This window comes from Taudactylus pleione, unplaced genomic scaffold, assembly GCF_031769625.1.
Source record: "Taudactylus pleione unplaced genomic scaffold, aTauple2 ptg000218l, whole genome shotgun sequence".
In the NCBI taxonomy this organism is placed as follows: domain Eukaryota; kingdom Metazoa; phylum Chordata; class Amphibia; order Anura; family Myobatrachidae; genus Taudactylus; species Taudactylus pleione.
In genome coordinates, this window is record NW_028284620.1 from 1,973,415 (window position 1) to 1,996,093 (window position 22,679).

The following is a 22,679-nucleotide window of genomic DNA, read 5'->3' on the forward strand; positions in this document are numbered from 1 at the left end:
GACAGCAGTATAACCCATACTGAAAACAGGGATAAAAAGACAACTTCCAACCTGATGGAAGTGCGTAGTCAGTACCAACTGCCGGCCCGAACATAGTGTGAAAACAACCAGGAACTTAGCAGTAAAGGAGCACGAATGTAACCCCACCCAGGGAGAGCTACCAATATAGGGAAACATCCCACACAGCAAGGCCAGGGCAGCAGGACAACCATGCAAGTACCCGTCAGGTACCTATTAGTGTGATAAAATATCAACAAATACTGAACAGGAAAACCCAACCAGGCCCCCTGCGTGGAACATAGTGACTGTCACACTTATGTAAAGATGTGCACTAGCCCAGAGATGCGCTTTGGTCCATAACCCCAACAGATTCTAGTAGAATAGTGTCGCTAATCTCAATGTACAAACTATGCACCCACACACCAGGGAAACTCTAAAGTGTAGAGCCAACTGATTAAAAGAGCAGAGGGCTGCTAGGACAGCCGCTAGGCTCCGTAAGGGAGATTAACGTTATGTATGTCAGGTTGCATGAAATAGGAGCATCTTCCTAGGCATTAGTGAGGTAAGCTCTTACCTGTGAGCGACCAGAAGCACTCTGGACACTATGTAGAATGTCACTGACCTTTTATCACACAGCAACCCGCCATGTTAGGTATAAAGAGTAGCTTCAGTGGGCTAAGACCAATGCTCCACCGCACGGACCTTAGTCTGGAGAAGTGCAGTAGAAATTACTGTGGAAACTAATAAATGGTTAGTGGAGACAAGGTGGTCGTATAACAGGACTCTAAATTGAGCCTGTTCTGTGGGCGGCCCAAGGCCTCATGGTATGAATTGTACCTAAGGGCCCTTTTGAGACTCATTTTATTGAGATATGCGACAAAAATATGGAGTACCGGAATAGATACTGAGAAGGGTACCTGTTCGGAAATATTAATACAAGTGCACCACTGTAGTTGTAATGAGAATAGATCCCCCGAATGGGGCGCGCCCCAGGACATGTATAGGGACCATACTGGAAGCAATGCCCAGGGAATTGTGACTATCACTATGTAAGCTGCAGAACATGACTCTAGTTTAATGAACCACCATATAATAGGAATGGATATAGCCTACAGCTTATGGTAAACCCAGACGGCTATGCATCCGTGGAATAATAGGTAAACCTAATGAATGTGGAAGTATAAACATTATATATTCATACACACACACAACCCAATTTCTAGGGAGAGATAGTGTAAAGCGGAGTCATTGTACCAATTACCGCATCAGGAGCGTCCAGCCTCCAATCGTAGCATCTTTAATTATGCTAGTAAGTTATGGTAAGGATAAGACGCGATATCCACATATGCATACGTGTACCTACATACAAGTTTAGTAGGCGACGATAATATTTAAAATAGAACCTGATCATAATTAGCGCCATGGAAGGACAAATTCACTCCAGCATGTATATATTCTAAAGCAGGGCTACACATATATACCGTGGCTTACCTCCACGCCGGGAGGCTGCTCATGTGGCCGTCATTCTGTTATGGCGTAGAGGCAAGATGTGTTAGCAGCGTGCTGTCCCAGACTGGTGTCGTTCCTGGGACTTCTGTTACTGGTGTACTCGCCTTATATATTATGAGCGTGCGTGCTTCAGGTGAGCTATTTTAGCTCCAGATTAACCCGTTTTTCGAAGAGGGACTCAAAAAGACGATCTCAGTTTAGGCAGAGTAGCTAGTACACCATGGAGTAACCTTCACAGGCTATGACATCAGGCCATTAGATTAAGCTAGGCACCCTTTGTTATAAAGCCAAGGGGAAGCCTGACAGTGGGTAATACCCTGCGCTGCAATGACGGCACTGTGTCCCGTCAGCCCAGCGCCTCTAGCCGGGAATGTGCACCGGCTGAGTAACTGGCCCCTCTCAGAACCGCATAAAAGCGGTGTTATAGTGCAAACAGGGGTTTAGGCTAGTTCCCATTCTGCTAACAACTAGCTATGCACAGTAGCTAGCACTATACAGAACTGGAAGGTTTTAAAACCAGCCTATAATGTAGTATATGTGCTGGCACCTATATAAGCCTACAGCACCTGGTATTCCCAGGTGGTCTCCCATCGAAGTACTAACCAGGCCTGACCCTGCTTAGCTTCCAAAATCAGACGAGATAGAGCGTGTTCAGGGTTATGAGGCATAAGCCTGGGGATGGGACGCAATAATGTGCTAACCCTGGTTACGGGTAAGCTATAACCATAAGTTTTCCCAGCAACCAGAACAATGACTAGTACAAGTACTATACATACTATATATCTTTAATTAGGTTAAGCCAAGTGCCCTTTGTTATAGAACCAAGGGGAAGCCATGACAGGGGGTAACACCCGTTGCTTGCAAACTCCACACAGCTAGGACCACGGTGGGAAGAGAACCCACGACCTCACTGCTGCGAGGCAGCAACGCTAACCACTACACTGTCTGGCAAAATGGCGGGACAGTGTCCCGTCAGCACAGCGTATTTAGCTGGAAATACTCCTGTCATACAGTGACGGACATTCCCTATTATTTACTGAAGCACTCCCAAAAAGGGAGGGGTCTCGTAGGAGACCAGTGCTAAAGCACTCCCTGCTGCAGGTAGTGCACTGAGCTATACTGCTTGTGTGCAGGTAGATACTGCTGCCCATAATAGGGAAGCAGGGGCGCTGTTGTAGTCGCTGGACTGTAAGCATTCCTGAATTACCACGCTGTGTGAGCAATGATATACTCCAGTCAACACAGCGCTACTTGCCCCCGCAGTAGAACCGCATAAAAGCGGAGTAGTTGAAGGTCCAGCCGGTGCCGATAACACGGGAGGAGCGATCATGGCTCCTACACAAGCGAGGGGGGCTTAATCATCATTTGGAGGAGCGGGCATGTAAAGTTGCTCAGCACAGCCAGGAGCTGTGTAACGCAGCGTCTCCTCCTGTTAATAGATGAGAGCTGCTAATCGCTAAGGCAGTGCTGCATTATGCCTAGCCCGAATACTGAAATGGAGGGCCCAGGTCTGTAGCGCGTGGAGTGCGCGCCACCGGAAAGCCTCCTCCCTGTACAAGCACTGCAACAGCGCCCGCACCTCCCTGCAAGAGAACGCAGCATACAGGGCGGGAGGGTGCGCGGTGCAACGGAGACCTCACCGCTGTCAGGAATAGAGATCTAGATGGGAATTAGAACCAGGGGCTCCACCATCATAACCAGTAGGGAGATTAGCTTTTAACCCACTAAGCCACAGAGGCTTCCCTACTAACAGCCATGTTTGGGAAGGGGCAGGAGAACCGGACTCTGACGATTTCAGCTATGGTGGGTCCTGTCTTCCAGCCTCTCTCCTGAGCAGGGGGGGGGGGGGGGTCAGCGCTTGCCCACCCGTGTTGGAACTGACTGCTGGCACTGCTCAGGCAGGATGTTCCAGAGCGTTGTACAGGGAAGCGGCATTATTACAGTGAGCCGCTTACTAACCTCAGGGATGCTGCTGCAGTGCAGACTACATGAGGGGGGATCCCGTACAAAAGCGCAGCTGTGCTCATTTCTAACCGCAGCGCGGCACGCGCTGTCCTTGAGCCCAGCGTTTTGGCCTTGGCCGGGTCGCCGCTAAGCCCCGCCCCCAACGCCACAGTAATGGCGGTAAATCAACCCCGTCTTGCCAACGGGGACTGTGCACTACTAGCGCTATGTTATCTTCCAGCCTCTCTTCTAGGCAGGCATAGCGCTGTGAGGGCCAGCGTCGGTGCTTCTTCAAATAAGCACCGGCACAGCAACCAACCGCTAAGAGCGCTGTACCGCGCTCTACAGCGGCTAATGAGCATAAGCCAGTGCCGATGCTTTCATACAAGCACCAGCGCGGCAACTTAGAGCCGCGTTGAGCGGCTCCTTAAGCCCCGCCCCAGCCCCGTTATGCAGGGCTATAATAGCGGGGCTGCAGACTCCAGTTATGTAGCTGTGGGACGCAGCAGTCTCCCTCCTTGCATATAGGAGTGAGGAGCAGGCGTCTTCAATGACAGCTGCGGCTAGCACCGCGCTGTCACCAACGCAGAGGGGCCTCTTCCTTTATCCATCCCTTCATTTAAATAGGAGAGGGGGAACAGTGGCTAGGCTAAGCCAGAGACCAGGATGCTGACTGCCGAGTGCAGCAGCGGGTCTCATCAGCAGCTCCGACACTGCCTGTTTACTGGCAGGGGGAAGGAGGCTGTGTAACAGCCGCGCAGCGCGCGCTGTCCTGAGCCCAGCATTTTCGCCCACCACTCCAGCTGGTCAGGAGTGGTGGGATATACTTACGGGCTGTTGCGGCCGGGATGCTGGGCTGAGGGGGCGGCGAGGAACCCGGACACATGCCGGTGTCAGCAGTGGCGGGTCCTCGCAGGGTCCGATGACTCCATCTGCTGGTGCCCCCTCCTCAGGGTCACCGGACACAGGCTGCAGTAGCCGTGTGGTGCCCTCCCGGCGGCTCCCCCGTAGCAGGCAGACTGTCACAGCAAGCAGTCTGCCTGTCCTCATGCTTGTTTAAATAAAAAATATGAAAAAGGCTGGAGACAGCCAGATGTGCGACCGGCTCTCTCGGGCACATTCTAAAAACTGGGGCTGATGGGGCATAGAGGGGGAGGAGCCAGTCACACTTTTAAATTATTTAAAGTGCCAGGCTCTGCTCTACCACCGTCTATACCCCACTGTCTTGAACTCCAGTGTCCCTTAGTGGATGAAGGAGAAAAGGAGGACCCTGCAAGACCCATAGTACCACCGCCAAGTCCCAAGGAGCCACCGGAGGCACGAAGGGAGGCTGGATCCTGAGAACACCTTGGAAAAAGGTGTGAACATCTGGCAGTGTAGCAATCTGTCACTGAAACCACACGGACAAAGCAGACACATGAACCTTCAGAGAGGCCAGGCGTAAGCCGAGGTCCAAACCCGACTGAAGAAACTCCAAGATTCTGGAAACCCGGAACACCTGCGGATCATAGTTTCTGGATTCACACCACTGAAAATAAGTGCGCCACACCCTGTGGTAAATCCACGCGGAAGCAGGCTTGCGTGCCCTAAGCATGGTACCAATAACCGAACTGGAGAAACCCCTAGACCTCAAGACGGCTGTCTCAAGAGCCACGCCGTCAAAGACAGCCGACCTAGATCCGGGTAAAGGCAGGGCCCTTGAGACAACAGGTCCCGACGCTGAGGGAGAAGGTACGGAGCGTCGATGGAGAGGCACCTCAGATTGGAGTACCAAGGATGTCTGGGCCACGCCGGAGCTACCAGCACGAGCGTGCCGCCATCCTGCTTGAATTTCTGCAGAACACGAGGAAGCAGGGATATCGGAGGAAACAGATACGCCAGGTGAAACGTCCATTGCACCGACAGTGCGTCTACCAGACAGGCACCTGCGTCTCTTGTCCTTGACCCGTAAACGGGCAACTTGTGATTGTGACGGGAGGCCATCAAGTCCAGCTCCGGCAGCCCCCACCTGTCCACGAGCAGCTGAAACACCTCTGGGTGAAGCGACCATTCCCCGGGATGCACGTCGTGATGGCTGAGGAAGTCCGCCTCCCAATTGAGGACTCCGGGAATGAAGACTGCCGAGATCGCTGGAATGTGACACTCCGCCCAAGCAAGAATGGGAGACACCTCCGACATCGCTGCCCGACTGAGAGTTCCCCTTGGTGGTTGATGTACGCCACCGTGGTGGCATTGTCGGACTGCACCTGAACCGCCCTTCCGTGAAGAGCGGGGCCGGACGACTGCAGGGCCCTGTATACTGCCCGCAGTTCCAGGATGTTGATGGGGAGAAGTGCTTCTTCCGCGGACCAACGACCCTGAAGCGATAATGAGCCGGTCACTGCCCCCCAACCCCGGAGACTGGCATCCGTCGTGAGCAGGACCCAGTCCGGGATCCAAAAGGGGCGCCCCTCGACCAGATGCGCTGTCCGAAGCCACCAAGCCAAAGACTGCCGAACCTCTGGGGACAACACCAGCATCTGAGAGCGGATCCGGTGAGGTAACCCGTTCCATTCCGATAGAATCAGCCCCTGCAGGGGCCGGGAATGGAACTGGGCAAATTCCACCATGTCGAATGTCGACACCATGGACCCCAGAACTCTCATAGCCGAATGGATCGACAGGTGGCAACTGCTCAGGCAACTGTGTATCCGCAGCTGCAGGGAGGAGACCTTCTCCGGAGTCAGGAAAATCCGTTGCTGACGAGAATCCAGCAGGGCTCCCAAATGAACCATCCGCTGTGATGGAATCAGGGAGGATTTTTTCCAATTTATCAGCCACCCGTGCGCTTGCAGGCAAGCGATCGTCAGGTGGAGATGTTGAAGCAGTACCTCCGGGGAGCTCGCCAACAACAGGAGGTCGTCCAGATACGGCAGCAGCCGTACATTCAAGTTCCAAAGATGTGCGGCCATGACCGCCATAATCTTCGTGAACACCCTCGGTGCCGTGGAGAGGCCAAAGGGTAGCGCCCGGAACTGAAAATGATGTTGAAGGATAGCGAACCTCAGATACCGCTGGTGCGAAGGTGCTATCGGAACATGGAGGTAGGCGTCCTGGATATCCAGGGACACCATGTAATCCCCCCGGTTCCATCGCCAGAATGATGGAACGTAACGTTTCCATCCTGAACTTGGGAACTCTGAGGAATTTGTTCAGAGACTTCAAGTTGAGGATAGGGCGATGAAAACCATTGAGTTTCTGCACCAGAAACAGAGAAGAATAGTACCCCGTCCCTCGTTGTAATTGAGGAACGGGAACAATGACCCCTGCTTTCAGCAAGGACTCTATAGCTTCCTGAATCTGTAAAGTCTTGGTCGTATCCTGAGAAGGACTCGTGCAGAAAAACTGGTGGGGCGGTCTGTGCCGAAAAGACAGGGCGTACCCTTGGGAGACCACTTCTCGAACCCAGGCATCCGTGGTGGTATTGTGCCAGCACTGGGCAAATAGAAGAAGAAGTCGGCCTCCCACTCTGGGGTCCCCCAGAGGGAGGCCCGTCCCATCAGGCAGAAGGTTTATCCTCCTGCTTGGAAGAAGGGCGCCTGGCACTCCAGGCCTGCTTTTTGGGCTTAGAAGCGGCCTTGGTCGCCGATTGCCTCAGGAAGGACTGACCTTTGGCCTTGCCCTGAACCCGAAAGGACCGAAAGGCAGAGCGCCGTACTTTGGTAGGTGCAGAAGCCGAAGGGAGGAAGGCTGATTTAGACTTAGCCAGAGTATCCACAATTTTGTCCAAGTCTGGACCAAAAAGCAACTCCCCATTAAAAGGTAAGGCCTCCAGTCCCTTTTTGGAGTCTGCGTCCGCTCTCCAAGACCGCAGCCACAAGGACCGACGCGCCGACACAGCTGCAGCCGACACCCGAGAGGTCAGCAGGCTTGCATCTAACGATGCTTCCCCAATGTAGGAAGCCGCATCCCTCATTTGTCCTATCAACGCTCTCTGGATCTCCGGAGCATCTTCCGGAAAGGTATCCTCCAAAGCGTTGGCCCAGCTCTCGATGGCCTTAGCCACCTAAGAGATGGCCATGGACGGACGGGCAACCGCCCCTGAGAGAGAGTAGATAGACTTTAAACAAGTCTCCACTTTCCTGTCCGTGGGATCTTTCAGGGACGAGATCGACGGCAAAGGCAGCGTAGCGCTTTTAATTAAGCGGGTAACGTGGGAATCCACGGGAAGCGGAGTTTCCCACTTCCTGCAATGAGCCTCAGGAAAAGGATAGTTTGAAGCCAACCATTTCTGCGGTTGGAACCTCTTGCTGGGCAACTGCCAGGCCCCTGCCATATGATCCGTTAACTGGTCAGACAGGGGAAAAACCGTCAAAGCTACCTTGGCCTTCTTAAAATTAGGGTACTTCGACCTGGGAGCCGGCGCATCCTCCTCTATATGAAGGATGGCCCGCACCGCCCTAACCAATGCCGGTACATTAATGGAGGACTTAGCCTCCACCTCCTGGGCCCCAGCATCCGAGTCAAGAGTCTTCATAAATCTCCCCGTCATCCGAAGACACGTCCGTGTCCGTAAACTGTGCCGCCAATAAAGCCGAAACGGTTCGCTTGGACATCCTTGGTGGCACATCACTGTGCAACATAGTTTGAAAGGCCGATGACGAAGCCGCCAGGCTCTGAACAGAGCTGGAGAGGACATCCACCCAGGGAGGGGGTACCGTTTGAGGATACCCCTGAAACGGTACCATCGACTGCTGTGGTACCGTGGGAGATTGCACGTACACAGGCAAACACGCATAAGGACCCACAGTCTGAGACCCGGGAGGAGACTGCACCAGACGCGTCACGCCCGGGGAACGGGGGATGGTAGGCTGGGGCAACACCCTAGAAGGGACCGCAATCGGGACCGCCAGCCGGTCCGCGATCAACGCCAGCACTTGTGTAAACATCGCCCACGGAGGATCCTGCGCCACTGGGGGTTTAGAGGGACAAGGTACCAGCTGGCACCGTCCGCACAGACCGTCCTGAGACAAATCCGCCCCGTCAACCCCTGCCGAACAGCGTCGGCAGGAAAACAACCCAGGAGCCACGGAGCGCTCATTCTCCTCATCAGACATGACACAAAACTTTTGCAATAAACCGAAACGAGGTAAGGCGTATAACACCTGCGCACTCCCAAGTATGCAACACAAACAGCCCACAATCTGGTACTGAGTAGCACACCGCAGTATGTGACGGACCTCACAAATACGTAGAAGTATATAAAAGTGAGGTATACAGAAAGAACACCCCTCCCCCATGCACCTGCGGGCCGTAGGAGAAGGAAAGGGATAGGTAAAAAGCTGACAGTAAGTAGAAAAAGCACAGACAGCAGCACTAGCAATAGTCACATACCATGCAGAGAAGTTATACTCACTGCACCTTCAGCTACAATCAACCTCCCAGATTCAGTGTCTGGGAGGGCTATAGCGCTGCGAACACTGTCCTTTGCAGTGGGAGAGGTACGCAGGGGGACTGGTCCACTGGAAGCCTGCCTGGGAGCTCTGCGATGCTGCCTGAAGATGGCCGCCGGAGAGCACTGAGGAGGAGTGGCCGAGAGATAACAGCCCAGCGACGCCAGCACGCATGAGAGAAGGCGCGCTGGGCTGAGGGGAGGAGCACTAAAGCAGGGAAGGCTGCCTCCCCTGCTAGTATTAAACCCCCAGGGAAGCCGGTTCCCCGCCGGTACTTACACCCCGGGGGCCAGCGGTCACGCGGGGTATTCCTGAAGAGGGGGAGCCCGCCGCCGCTACTAGCGCCGCCGGTCTGTCCCCAGAGACGTGGCTGAAAGACTGCATTTTCCCCCGCGTACAGCGCGAAGCGCTACACACGGCTTACCTGGCCCCGTAGAATCCGGCAGCAGTCAGTGGGAGCTCCCGGAGCCACGCTAGTACTGACTCCGGGGTCCCGCTGCGATCCCCAGATCAGTACTGGCATCGCAGCGCCAGCAGGGCTGTTGGAGCGGCAGTATGGACGTCCAGATGGACAGTCTTATGCTGCCGCTCTGAAGATAGTAAAAAATAAAATAATAAAATCTTCTTTGCAAAAAAAAATTAAATTAAAGCTTAGGGGCTGCTTATGCAGCCCCACTGCCCAGGGTGACACGACTCCGGCCGGGCACCAACTAAAAATGAGGTGCCTGTGGTCGGGATATAGAGGACGGACCCAAGTGCATCCTGGGAGCAGCAAAGCTTTAACTGCGTGGTGCTCGTGGATCCAGATCCAGCTATACCCAAAGGTCAACCGACGTGGACCCCCTATGAAGTAGAAATACTGCCCCCCTCCCCGATGCTGACTCTAGAAGTCAGTGTGATACAGTAGTTATGGGGGTTACTGCCACTAAAGGCGCATACACACTGGACGATGTGTCCAGTGAGCGACATCGGCAGTGTCGGGTCCGGCATCGTTAAGTGCATCCACGATCGTTTAGTTTATGGGAAGAGTTGATGGGAGCGGCATATTTCAAACCAGATGGGCAAAACTGCGAGGAATAAAGGATAGCGTGCAGGCCTGGATCCCAGTCAAGTAACATCTGAAATAGTCCCCTGATGTGCAAGCAGGAAAATATACTTGCAACTGTAGTAGTCTGTGGGACTTGATCTAAGTTCTGCCATTAAGAGAAAGGAAAACTTACAATGTTTATATAGAGCTGGACAGGCTTAGAATGTTATATGATGATGTTACTTTATTTTCCACAGTTGTATCCTTCATTATAACTAGGTGCAGGTTATTGCATCCGAATTGCTGAATTTTGGGAGAGAGGTCTCAAAACTTCTAGCTAGAGCAGGTGAAGCAGTTGCCCATAGCAACTAGATTCTAGAAATCATTTTATAGAATGTACTAGATAAAAGATTGCTAGGATCTGATAGTTTACTATAGCCAACTTCTACATGTGTCCACTATAGATTTCATACATCTCCCTCTTTATCTCTTTCAATATCTGCTTCACTGAAATGTGCCACTGTCAATGTCAGTGAAAGTGATTACAATGAGGGAAGGATCTAATGCAGAGCAGACACTTGTAACCACACTAACTGGAATGGTCTAAACTGGACAATAGAGACAATGTCCAACATCGTAAAGCTGGATACACACTGGAGCGACCGGCAATTGTTCCAACATTCCAGACGATTTTCCTAGAGCGGGGATTGAGCGTACATACTAGTACACTACATATCGCATGTGACCTCATGTATGTTAATGCAGGACGGAACAATATATTGTTCCATACGTCTAGTGTGTATGCGCAATCCCCGCTCAAGGGAAATTGTTGGGAAAGGCAGAACGATTGCCGGTTGCTCCAGCTTAACATGTGATATCGTCAGGTTTGATGTGCAGCAAATAAAACTGGAGGTCGCCGCTAGGGACCATGTGTACGCGAATACTGAGTGTACACACTGAGCGATGTAGGTGATTTGTCATTACAAATCGGCCAGACATAGCTCCCATAGCTAGTTTTGTATAGCTATGGGAGCTTTAAAATACTGCATATACTTCTGTATGATATTAGTAGCGCTTTATATGGCCGCTTGTATTTGAGGCTTTATGTGGCAGCTGAGATCCACAAACCCGAAACTGGATCAAAGTGTGCACCAAATTTCTAAATACTAGCTCACACATCTATTATAATAACGTGTAAAGATCTGGAACATTAGCATTATAAATGCAGGTCTGTTAACCATAAATATAATACATGAGCAAAATATAGCTAGGCAGTAAAGTATTTAAAAAGAGGGTATAAGACTAAAAAGTACCTACTTCAATGTCTACAGCATATACATAATGATCATGAGAGCCAAAAATTGCCAGTCCAGACACCGGATCAACAGCAGGAGAACTCTTCACGGCATTTCCGGTAGTGAAATTCCAGTGCGTTTCCCCACTACTCCTCTGCAGGATATAAATGGACCCATCGTAGCAGCCTGTCAAAGAAACCGTAGTAACTTACTAAGGGCCTTCATTATTTCTCCTCTTCTCAGAATGTCCATCGGGGTCCACTGACAACGCAATTTATATCATCAGCATAACCAAAATTTTGTCAGAACTATGTAAGATTTGATAAGGGTTCCCAATACAACTCTGACAATTATCCTTCCACAAAATTGTCATTTTGTTACATGAAGACCTTAACATTCTGTTTTAAATACTTGTACGAAAATGGCAAAACCTTCCCTAAACAATACATCAATTCCTTTTCAAATTCATTAAAGACATGTCCTTTATCAAGTCTATATTCTTGTCACATATCCAGCCTGTTTCTGCACAGATGTGTATTGCATTACAAACGTTCAATCTTTATTTAGTCTTGCACATAGTTTTGTAATAAATATCATCAGATACCCTAGAACACAGGTTCTCAAACTTGGTCCTCAGGACCGCACACAGTTCACGTTTTCCAGGTCACCCAGCAGGTGCATTCACTATTCATGGACACATTTTAAAAATCCACAGGTGGACCTAATTATTTTACTAGTGATTATGTGAGGAGACCTAGAAACCATGCACTGTTTGGGGTCCTGATGACAGAGTTTGAGAACCTGTGCTTTAAGCTGGCCACACATCTAAAGATTATCTGTCCAACCAGTCAACTAGTTGATTGTATTCCTTACCAGATTTTAATTCCAACCAATCAGCAATTTGCTCCCAAACGCATGAAAATGGACCAAAACTGTTGTTTGAACAAATAGTTTAGATCAAATATTTAACAAACTTGTCTGAACAACCATTTTCATCTGTTTTCTGGCATTTAGGAGCAAATTGCTGATCATCATTTACTCCCATTCCTTACCAGATTTTCATTCCAACCAATCAACAAGTTGGCTGGTTGGATGTAAGTTGGTCTAGTGTGTGGCCAGCTTTAGACCACAAGTTCTCAAACTCGGTCCTCAGGAACCCAAACAGTGCATGTTTTCCAGGTCTCCTCAGAGAATTATAAGTGAAATAATTAGCTCCATCTGTGGATCTTTTAAAATGTGTCCGTGAGTAATTAATACACCTATACACCTGCTGGGTGACCTGGAAAACCTGACCCATTTGGGGTCCTGAGGACAGAGTTGAGAACCACTGTCAAACACCAACTTTCAACTCCCCCACATAGGAGTTACAAAGTGAAGTTTGTAAAATATGTAAAACCTGCATGTCCCATAATCTCACAGAGCCTGTGGAGGGATGATAAAAGCAATGCTTACCTACAAGGATAAAATTCCCACATCTAGATACTGCAGCAGAAGATTCAATGCGATCTCCTAGGATTCTTTCCCACATCACTGTCCCAGTGTGCAGATCAAGCGCTTGCACTCGGTGGGAGTGGGAGCCAACGTACACAGTTGCTGTTGAGTCTTTAATGGTTGACATGACGAGCAGTGGTGAAGCATCAACACATTTGCCGGTATCAGATGCCCACCTTTCCTGCAGACACATTGCCTTCTTATGGGATGGAGTGGATCTTAGACGTTTATGGCCTGTACTAGGATGGTCCAATAAGTGTGCTAGATCTGGACTGAACCCATGCGTGACCCGACACCTCTGGTCAGCCGGTTCAGTGTCCGAATATAAATTTGTAAACAGCCGGCTGCCTCTACTCAGAGATACAAATGAACTCACATCTGTTTCTGAACTACCCAGAGAGTCCACTTTCCTTTTACTTGGATAGTTTGCACTTACATCTACAGCGCTGGTATTTCTGTTAGTTTCCGCTATAGTTACATTGATTTTGGCCTGTATTTTCTCCTTGACTGGGCTCCTACATTTAATAATGTGTCTGTGAACATCCAGAATAGTATTGCTGAGGATAATTTCTAAAAGTCCTGGTACAGGTCTACCAACCAGAATCTCCACCTCTTCATGGAGTCGGATTGCCTTTATAGAGTCACCACCGCTGAGCAGGAAAACTGAATCTCCAGCAACAGGAGGAACGTCTTCAGGGATTCCCAGTACAGCCTGGAGGAGCAAAGGGGAGATAACAGTTACTGATGCACCGTGGCTCAGTTATGAAATAATATTGTGTACACAAATAGACAATACCTTCCACAGGTCTTGTATGGTATGCCACAAGTCATCTTCACTTTGTGTTATGGGTGTATCTGTCTTTTTCCTTAAGTGATCACCATAAATCAGAGCTAACCTGGAAAAGTCTATTTTACCTAAAAGTATAACAATAAAACATCCAAGTAACATAAACATTACATGCTTATACACTGTACATGATGTATAACTATGTATTAATGTATTTTAGGATTACATTACACAAATGTGAACAAAGCGGTTCGTAGAGCTGCTAAAACGTCTGCTATAGATTGCTTAGGGCAGTATAAAATAAATGTACATTAAGCCTCAGTACCAGAGCTTACCATGCTTTGTAGGATGTAAGGCGTCCAGAAGTACTAAGTCATCAGGCACTGCGTAGCTCTGCAGATGTGTCTGCAACTCCCTCCATAGGAAACGCTTGTCAACAGGCCTTTTGGGTACAACAAATAAGACCATTTTTTTGGCCTCATACCAAATCACTGCACATGTTTCCACTGGTTCAAGTCCTTCTACCACCTGAAAATATTTTAAAAAACACACACTTATATTTCTCTCATAGCGCTGTGTAGATGAGACCTGGGCACCTGGTGGCTCCCCAGTTGTTGCAAATTCCAACCGGTCCCGGTAGCCTCTGGCTGATGTGACGTTCACTTTCCCAACAACCACATCTGTACGTGGAGCATAGGGAACTGAAAAGGATTGATATGCTTTTGTGTGAGTGGTACTTCTACATGCTGAATTATACGGAAAACCATTTTACAAAAAGGTATCGACCAGATATCTACAGTGAGGGCTCAATAATAAAAAATAAAAATAAAAAATAGTAAACCCTGATTAATTACTTTTTCTCTACTATAGTAGGGCAGATGCAGAGCTCAGCACAAGCTCATACTCCAAGACCAAGCATGCGCAACTACGGATGATGCAGAGTGGTACGTTAACTATAAAGCTGCATACACACACGATTTTTTGAACGATTATCGATATCGTTTAACGGTGATCGTTTGAAAAAATTGTTCACTTTCTGAGTCAAACGATGAACGATTATCGTTCATGCGCGTTCACGTTTGTAGTTCAGTCAGACTTGTCAACTCAACGATTTTCATTAAGTTAATATGCAAAAATCGTTTGTAGTTCAAAAAAATCGTTCATTACACTTTAAAAAATCTGACAGATAATCGTTCATAACATCGTTGGTAACAAAATCGTTGTGTGTGTATGCAGCTTTAATGTTACATTTGTGGAGTACAATATAAGATGGTATAATGGTTAGTATTACTGCCCCACAGCACTGAGGTTTTGGGTTTGATTCCAACCAGGGCCCTATCTGTGTGGAGTTTGTATGTGCTCTATGTGCTTGCGTGGGTTTCCACAGTGTGTTGCGGTTTCCTACCACACTCCATAAATATACTGGTAAGTTAATTGGCTCCCAACAAAAAACATAACACTAGTGGATGTGTGTGTGGTAGAGAACATAGATTGTAAGCTCCACTGGGGCAGGGACTGATGTAAATGGACAAATATTCTCTGTAAAGTGCTGCAGAATGTGTGCACTATAGCTATGTGATTCACATACCTGCTGTATATATTCAGTATTTAGCCTCTTGCCATGACGCTTGATCTGATTATCTTTGCGTCCCAAGTAGAACATGTCCCCATTTTGTAATCTAACCCAGTCCCCTGTTCTTCTCATGGTCCCATAGGGTAGAGTGAGATCATCATCCAAAAAGCAGATCCGTTGTCTCCCTCCTGCAGGATGAGAGGAGAGTCAGTATCCAGTATTAGCATCTATAATTGTTAAAACATTTTATAATATATGACTTTCAAAAGGAAAAGGCAGCAATTTCAGGCTGAGACAATATTTATGAGATACAGCCTAACAGTTTATTAAAAACTAATGGCATAACTGAGGCACTCTATTGATAGCATCAAGTATAGTTATAATCCCATGGTACTGCTAACATTCTGTCTGCTATAGAGGAGAGCAGATCATTTCTATCAGAGGAGAGGTCTCATGCTTCTATGAAGACTACTCTACCGGAGTCAAAGGAATATTCCAAGAAAGCAGCAGTTAGACATCCAAATGGAAGTACCACCATCATTGTTATTGTCTGCACTGAGAAGACCTTCCACTAACTATGCAAATCCCCCCAACCTCCATCTTCAGCACTTGTGTAATTTTCTGCAGTAACAAAGTCATCATATAAATAAACTATATACAGAATCGAAACCAGATTTATATTCTGAGACATGACAGAGTCATACACTAAGACAGGCGCCATGGATGAACATACAAAAACTTTTTCAGGACCTACAAAAACTTGTCCTTCGCCTTCTTCAATCTTGAGGTCATCATCATTTCGGACTTCCACAATTGTCCCATGCAGTGGACTGCCAAGTGTCACAAGGGGAACACTACTAAGAAGAAATAAATAAAAACAGTTTACAAATTAGAGTTCATTATGTTAATTAATTAAATTAACCCAAGTTCACAGCGGCACACAATCAAGGCTTACCACTTTGTCACGAAATAAAGGACTTCAAAATTACCCTGCTTGAGAATTAAGAAGGTTCTCTGGAATCTCCCAATAAGTTGCCCAGCTTGACACTTCTGTTATACCATAGAGATTGAAGATTCGGGTCTTGTTGCCAGGCTCCCTCCAACTTCGAAAGACATTTAGAGGTGGGAATTGTTCCCCTCCGAGAGCTAAAACTTTGAGGGACGTCTCTCTGGACAGCACAGAAGACTGGATGGTTTGCCAACCAAATCTTCTCAAGAAGGTGGGTGTCGCCTAAACAGAAATAAAATGATATATATATATATATATATATATATATATATATATATATTTATATTACACACATACATATACACACTCAAATATCTCAAAGTCCGGCACTCTGGTATAGTTACAGTACAACATGCCTGGGTGCCTTTCCTGAACTGGGGCAATGTAAGCAGCAGAAATGGATGGCACTCCAGGTCAATCCAGAGCGGAATAAAGAAACAGGCAGGAGCCAGTGTCACAAATCAACGTTTCAGCTCTTTTATCAAGATGTTAGGTTTGTATGTGGAACGCATGCCAGCGTTGGGTTGCCAGCTCTCCCATGCTATCCGGATGTGACATTCGATTGTTACTTCCAGTTGCGGTAGCCACGGGCACTACAGGAGGGGATGATCACTTCCGGTCGCAGCCCACGTGAATAGAGTTTATCTAACATATATGGGTATATAAGGGCGTGCAGGTGCCTGGGATAGGTTCTTTCAACATTATGACTGACCATGTAGCAGGTTATGGGTCTTGAGAAAGGTCCCTGCATGGACCGAAATGTCGACCAAGGTCAACTGTCTTTTTACAGAGATGCAAGATTAAAGTGTTGCGCATCTCTCTTATTTTGGACTATTTTCTACAAATTATCATGGTCCCTTCATTGGACTAGCCAGAGTGTGGCACCCCAGCTGGTGCGTTACATCAAGTGAGTGTTAATCTGCTCCTTACACACACATTATATTTATAATTTATATATTTTCTGGCAGCATGAAGGCAAATGGCATTACTGACACAGGTGTTCTGTGTGGAGCAGGAGGGAACTGCCCACACATAGAAAGGCCAGGTGAGGCATGCCTAATTGCTGGAGTGAGAGAGAGTCAGTCTGCAAGACTCTACAGTCAGGACAGGCTGGGGCCTGTGTGTCCAGTCCAGGTGGCACTGTAGTTGGAGAACAGTGTGGGCTGGGAAGCCACTGGTGGCTAGGAAGCCAGGTTCAGACCTTCAGGAGGTAGGGAGAACCCTAAAACTCCGAAAGACTGTGTATGTTACCCTGCAGGAAGCAGAGTGTGAGACTGCAATCAGGCCAGGAGCCTGTACGTGAGTAGGCTGGAGACTGCGATAATACCGGTCAAAGACAGGACTGGGACTTTGACTCAGAGAGACTTAGTTTGCAGACTAGCTGCCCAATTAGTCAGGAGCAAAGAAGTAAGTTATTTGCCCTAAATGAGGGCTAGGCGTTTATTATTTTGTGTTGTACCTGATTTATGCTGAAAAGTTAACGCCATTCTGTTTATTTACCCGAAAGCAGTGTTGGATCCTGTTTGAGCACTAAAGACCATGCACAAATTCACCCCTCTACCGGGCTAATTACCCCAAGTCATCAAAAATCTAATATAATATATATGTGGTTTACATTGTCTGCTATGTGCAGGTAAAAGGAGGATCAGTTATAGACACCAGCCTCATAAAGTTGATATAGGCTAGCACACACCCTTAATGTTTATCTAGAAACCGTCACAAACTTTTTTCCACCCATTTACTGAGCCATTTTATTTATTTACAAACATATACTGCTGAGCGCACATTGACTGGGGAGTTAGTGATATGACATAGAAACCAGATGCTGTGGCTCACAGCTTATATACAATTGGTAAACTAGCAACATTACAATCCACTTGCATTTAATATATCTTATGGAATCAAATACACAGGTGACATAGCAGAAGCCAGGAGAGTGGAACAATTGTGTGCAAGTATGGATATCCTCTTGCCGCATAACTTGCAGATCACCATGTGAAAAACAAAGAATACAAGAAAATTGGGCACTTAGGCCCTGATTCAGAGCCGGACGCTCTGACCAGAGCGCTCGCTCTGAATCAGGGCCCACCTCCATTAATATGGAGCGTCCTCCTGGACGCTCGTATAGCTGTGGGTCACCACCCACAGCATATACGAGCGTGCAGGATGATGGTCGCGATGGTCTTGACCATCGTGACCATCGAAACTGCGAGCAAAAGCCTGCGGTTGAGTTTTTCAACCGCAAGGCCAGGAGTGATTTTGGCTCTATCAGAGCCAAAATCACTCCCACTGACATCACTAGTGATGTCAGTGGGGCCGGCTTCAGACGGGGGTGTGCTGTCAGTCAACATCGTCAGCATGCCCCCTTTGATGAGACACTCCGAGCGAAGGAAAGTCGCGACTCGCTCCCTCCGTCGTGCGCATGCGCAGTGCAGACCATCGACCCACTTGCAAGTGGACAGCCGCTCGCGAGTGGGTCTGAATGAGGGCCTTAGTATCAAATTGCATGATAAATTTGTGTAAAATAACCTGCAACATGACATGACTTTGTAGCGCCCAGTACCATACCTGTAGCACAGTCACTCTATGCTGGTGAAACAGGAGCCTGCACAGCTCCCGAGGCATCATTTTAAGTGGGTCTGGAACAACTAGGAGACAAGCTCCAGCGGACAGAGCAAGGAACATCTCTATAACAGATGGGTCAAAGGTCATAGGTGATGCAAAGAACACAAGGTCATGGGGTGAGACATTGAAGATGGATCTGGGAAATAAATGACATAACATTTTCATAAGCATATTATATGATAAAATAAATAAATGGTGTTCTAATACGGTGTTATATAGCCATATTAATTCAACATAAATATGTTCAATAAACGAAGAGGCAGTAGAAGAAAATAAAAAAATTAAACAAAACAGTATATAAAACACAGTCTGTACTTTTTTTGATGATACATCGTTTTGGCAAGAAATACGAATATGGTCGCTAGGAAACCAGCTCCCAGGTTCCAAATATGCTAAATATTATATCAGTAAGATAATCACTACTATAGGTTTGATTTATACTGTCAAAGGAATATGGCAAGCCAGGATGAAAACACATATATAATTAGCTCTTCTAATAAAGGAGCAGATGACAGCCACAATGACTAAAGCAGCACTGTAGAGTTCATAAATCTGCTCAACCACAATAACATTGTATTGCAATTTAAGTCTTTATCCTAAATGTACTCTTCTAGTGTAAACCACTTTTAATATTACATCACCCTCTCTGTCTTGAAACGATGGAGCTGATTCAGACCCGCTCGCTAGGATGCAATCGCTCGTAGCTGGCCGATATTTGCAATATGCGCATGCATTACAATGCGCGTGCACGAAACACTGGGAAAGATCAGGAAGCGATCGCTCGCCCAGCATAGACAGCCCAGCTGAATGAGTGACAGGAGGGGCCGTTTGTGGGTGGTAACAGGCCAATAGAAATGGGGGAGTGGAGGTGCGAACGCAGGCGTGTCTGAGTGTTTCAACGCTGTTTCAGAGGCGTGCATAATTAAGAGGTAGCGTCCTAGTACACGTCACATGGTTGAATTTCACTCAAGTGATCGCAGTGCTTGTGGCAGTGTATAGTCTACCTCAAGCGCTGCAAGCACATTCGATGGTGCTTGATGTACCAATGGTTTCATGCACTTCCAGGAGATGACATGCGCAAGTGGGCGTCTTATGAATGGCTGGTGGGCGTCTGCATACACAAAGTGATCGCACGCCAAGACATAGTGGGCGTGCTAATGCCTTGCCGAGCCATCGCCTGCCTTGCTGGGCATGCACTGGATTGGCATACGCTGGGAGCGAGCGAACGCATCTAGCGAGCGGGTCTGAATGAGCTCCTATGTCCTCTGCCATCAGGATGGCACATGCAAAATAAATGCAAGTGATCTGCACAGCTGGAGAGTTTCCCAGTGCTAGCACTTGTACGTTCTTCCTTCACTCAAAAATTGCGGAAAGAATAGAAAACACAGAACAAAGGCCAGGTCCTGCAGGATGTACTATGGACAGTCAGATAGCACTGATCATTGGTGGATCCAGAAGGGGGGGGGGGGGGGGGGGGGGTAATCAGAGCCGTTGCCACTCCTATGACAATGTGGTCCTGATCACCCCTCCATCAGCCCTTTGGAAGATTCAATCACGGCAACCATACTGGGGGCAGAAGTACACCAGGGACCAGGATGAAGTAGTTCTTCTCATAGGCAGGTAAGACATTCTGGCTGAGGTCCATATTATATGTCCTCGTCCCACCCAACCCCGAGGTCAGAAGCACCTTGTATTAGAGAGGGAAAGTTTAGTTCATGCTAACTGCAGATCCTGCCAATGACTCCAGTCATTACGCTGCATGTAGAGTCATGATTTCAAGCATATGACAAGTTACAGTATTTCTTTCATCATCGTGTTCTCTTTGTTAACTACCCAGAAATTGGCATGGGATGAGGGAAGCATATTGGTGTGGTCTGACGGCATGTGGAGGTCTGATGGACCTTGAAGGGGCAATAGGAGAGTCTGATTGGCACTTAAGGATTATATGATAAGTATGTGGGGAGGCTCAAATGACATGAAGAGGAAGACCTGTAGGTGGACTTCTAGGATGACAACTTCTTTTATATAAAAGATGTAAACTAATGAAAATCCTATTAGCACAGGAATATTCCAGGCACCAACAAACCATAAAGAACGGTCTTTAATTGTATTTTTTTCTGCAGCACAGCAATTGATTATAAAAGCCTGTAAATCCATTAAACAGCACCTATCGGAATTTAGGCGTTGTATCAATTCATAGGTGTAGGAGAACTCTTATTGTATCCCACCACGAGAACCATCTTTTTTTTGTTTTGCTCTATTGGCCATGTTTTGTGATTTCAGTCACTGGCTTTGTCCCCTATCCCCCTTTTAAACCATTGCAAATGCTGAGACCAATCACCTCCATAAAACAAAACCGCTATTGCCATATATTGCTTTGTTTGTGCCTGTCCACCATAACTACAAATAGAGAAATGTAGATAAATGTTACTGATGTTGTCAATTCAAAAAGGGGCCTCTGACACATACCCTATAATGAGAAGAGGTAGATCATTTTCAGAGGTCTCTCCGCTAAAAAAAAATACTGAAGACCCAGACTGCCAATTATTGTATAGCGGAAGAGGAACTTGAGCTATTTGTCAGTAAATTTCAAGTGCCCAAGTTCCTGGCGCGGTACTTAATACCCCAACAGACACACAAGCCCACCCCCACCATACTAACCAATTCTCATGGCAGAGGTAACAGCCAGCAGGTCACCGGCAAGGGTGGGACTGGGATCTATGCATCACTAGACCTGCCCCCACCTTGCGGTGTAATGCCACGATTTGTGGGTCTTTGGAGAGGGGTGAAGCCAATAACACAATGGGCAAGGCTCAGGCACAGAAAAATAAGTTTGGTCCGTCTTGAGGGGGGGGTTCTGGGTACTCAGAACCCCCCCCACTGTGCACGACGCTGACCGCATTTGCAATGGTTCTAGGGAGGCAGAAAAAATAAACATTAAGAAGAAAAACATGGCAAATAGAACACCACAAAATTTTTATAAGCAATTCTTCATAAAGATATCTGGATATAGGATGTAGCCTTTAATGATATAGTGTAGAGATACTATTGTTTTAGTAATTCACCTTGTGCAGTAGTCTTTAGAAATGTAATGTGAGCAATAGTATGATTGATATCCAATACATTTAAGAATGGCTTACCGGAGATGATGAATATTTGGTACAATGCAGCAATGAGGAACACTGACTATTTTGGGGACTCCTGTTGTCCCAGATGTGTGCAGAACATAAGCTAGGCATTGTTGGTCTCGTATGTCAATGTACTCTGTGCTTGGCAACCCCTCTGTAACGCCCAGGTCAACGTCAGTTTTAGCGTAGTGGTTTGTATTCTCATCCATACACTTTGTTATTGAAGGGTCAATTGCATTTCTACTTCTTACAGACACGAAAAGAGTGACATCTAGATGCTGCACTGTGGAAGAATCCCTGCCAATCCATCCTGGGAGCAACAGTTTGAACATCTGGGATAAAACAGACAAAGTTATAGAACAGATAATTCAAATGGATACAGTTGCCTTAAAAAAGAAAATAATTCCATGTAAACGGTTGTGGGCACATATGGTGTAACTTAGACAATTGTATGCATAAATGACCAGGGAAGGGGGGAATAGGGGGATATAGTTTGAGCACAGGATATAATATATTGGATATAATTAGTCAAAACAATAATGAAAATCCACAATTATAAATATCAAACCCTAGTATAGGTGTCAAGCAAAAATATTGTAAAGTGTGGAGGTGCTCCCCATGAGAGTATAGATAAACATAGTATGGGGGAGAAGAAGAAAACTCTCTTGTTGGGGGCACTCGAATGTAAAGGTTATAATAAGAATAATATATAAAAAATAACTTTTATTAGATATATTTTAAAATACCAAAAACAAGTCTGAGCTTGTTACTTATTGGCATTACTGTTGGAATAACAGCTATAAATTATCACAAGCAGAACATGAACATACATAGAACATAAGACAACATATAATACAAT

General features: G+C 47.2%; 1 protein-coding gene across 2 annotated transcripts in view; it reads right to left on the minus strand.

The window, feature by feature from the left end:
• Positions 1-22,679, minus strand: part of AASDH (aminoadipate-semialdehyde dehydrogenase) — a 69,195-nt gene that overhangs the window by 12,638 nt on the left and 33,878 nt on the right. For both annotated transcript variants that reach the window (XM_088478726.1, XM_088478725.1), the window contains exons 4-12: positions 21,833-22,152; positions 18,636-18,828; positions 16,048-16,289; positions 15,809-15,915; positions 15,074-15,246; positions 13,821-14,013; positions 13,495-13,613; positions 12,660-13,410; positions 11,230-11,393 (exon numbers count right to left, since the gene is read on the minus strand). In XM_088478726.1, coding sequence (XP_088334852.1) covers positions 11,230-11,393; positions 12,660-13,410; positions 13,495-13,613; positions 13,821-14,013; positions 15,074-15,246; positions 15,809-15,915; positions 16,048-16,289; positions 18,636-18,828; positions 21,833-22,152 — 2,262 coding nt within the window. The remainder of the gene's footprint in view (positions 1-11,229; positions 11,394-12,659; positions 13,411-13,494; positions 13,614-13,820; positions 14,014-15,073; positions 15,247-15,808; positions 15,916-16,047; positions 16,290-18,635; positions 18,829-21,832; positions 22,153-22,679) is intronic.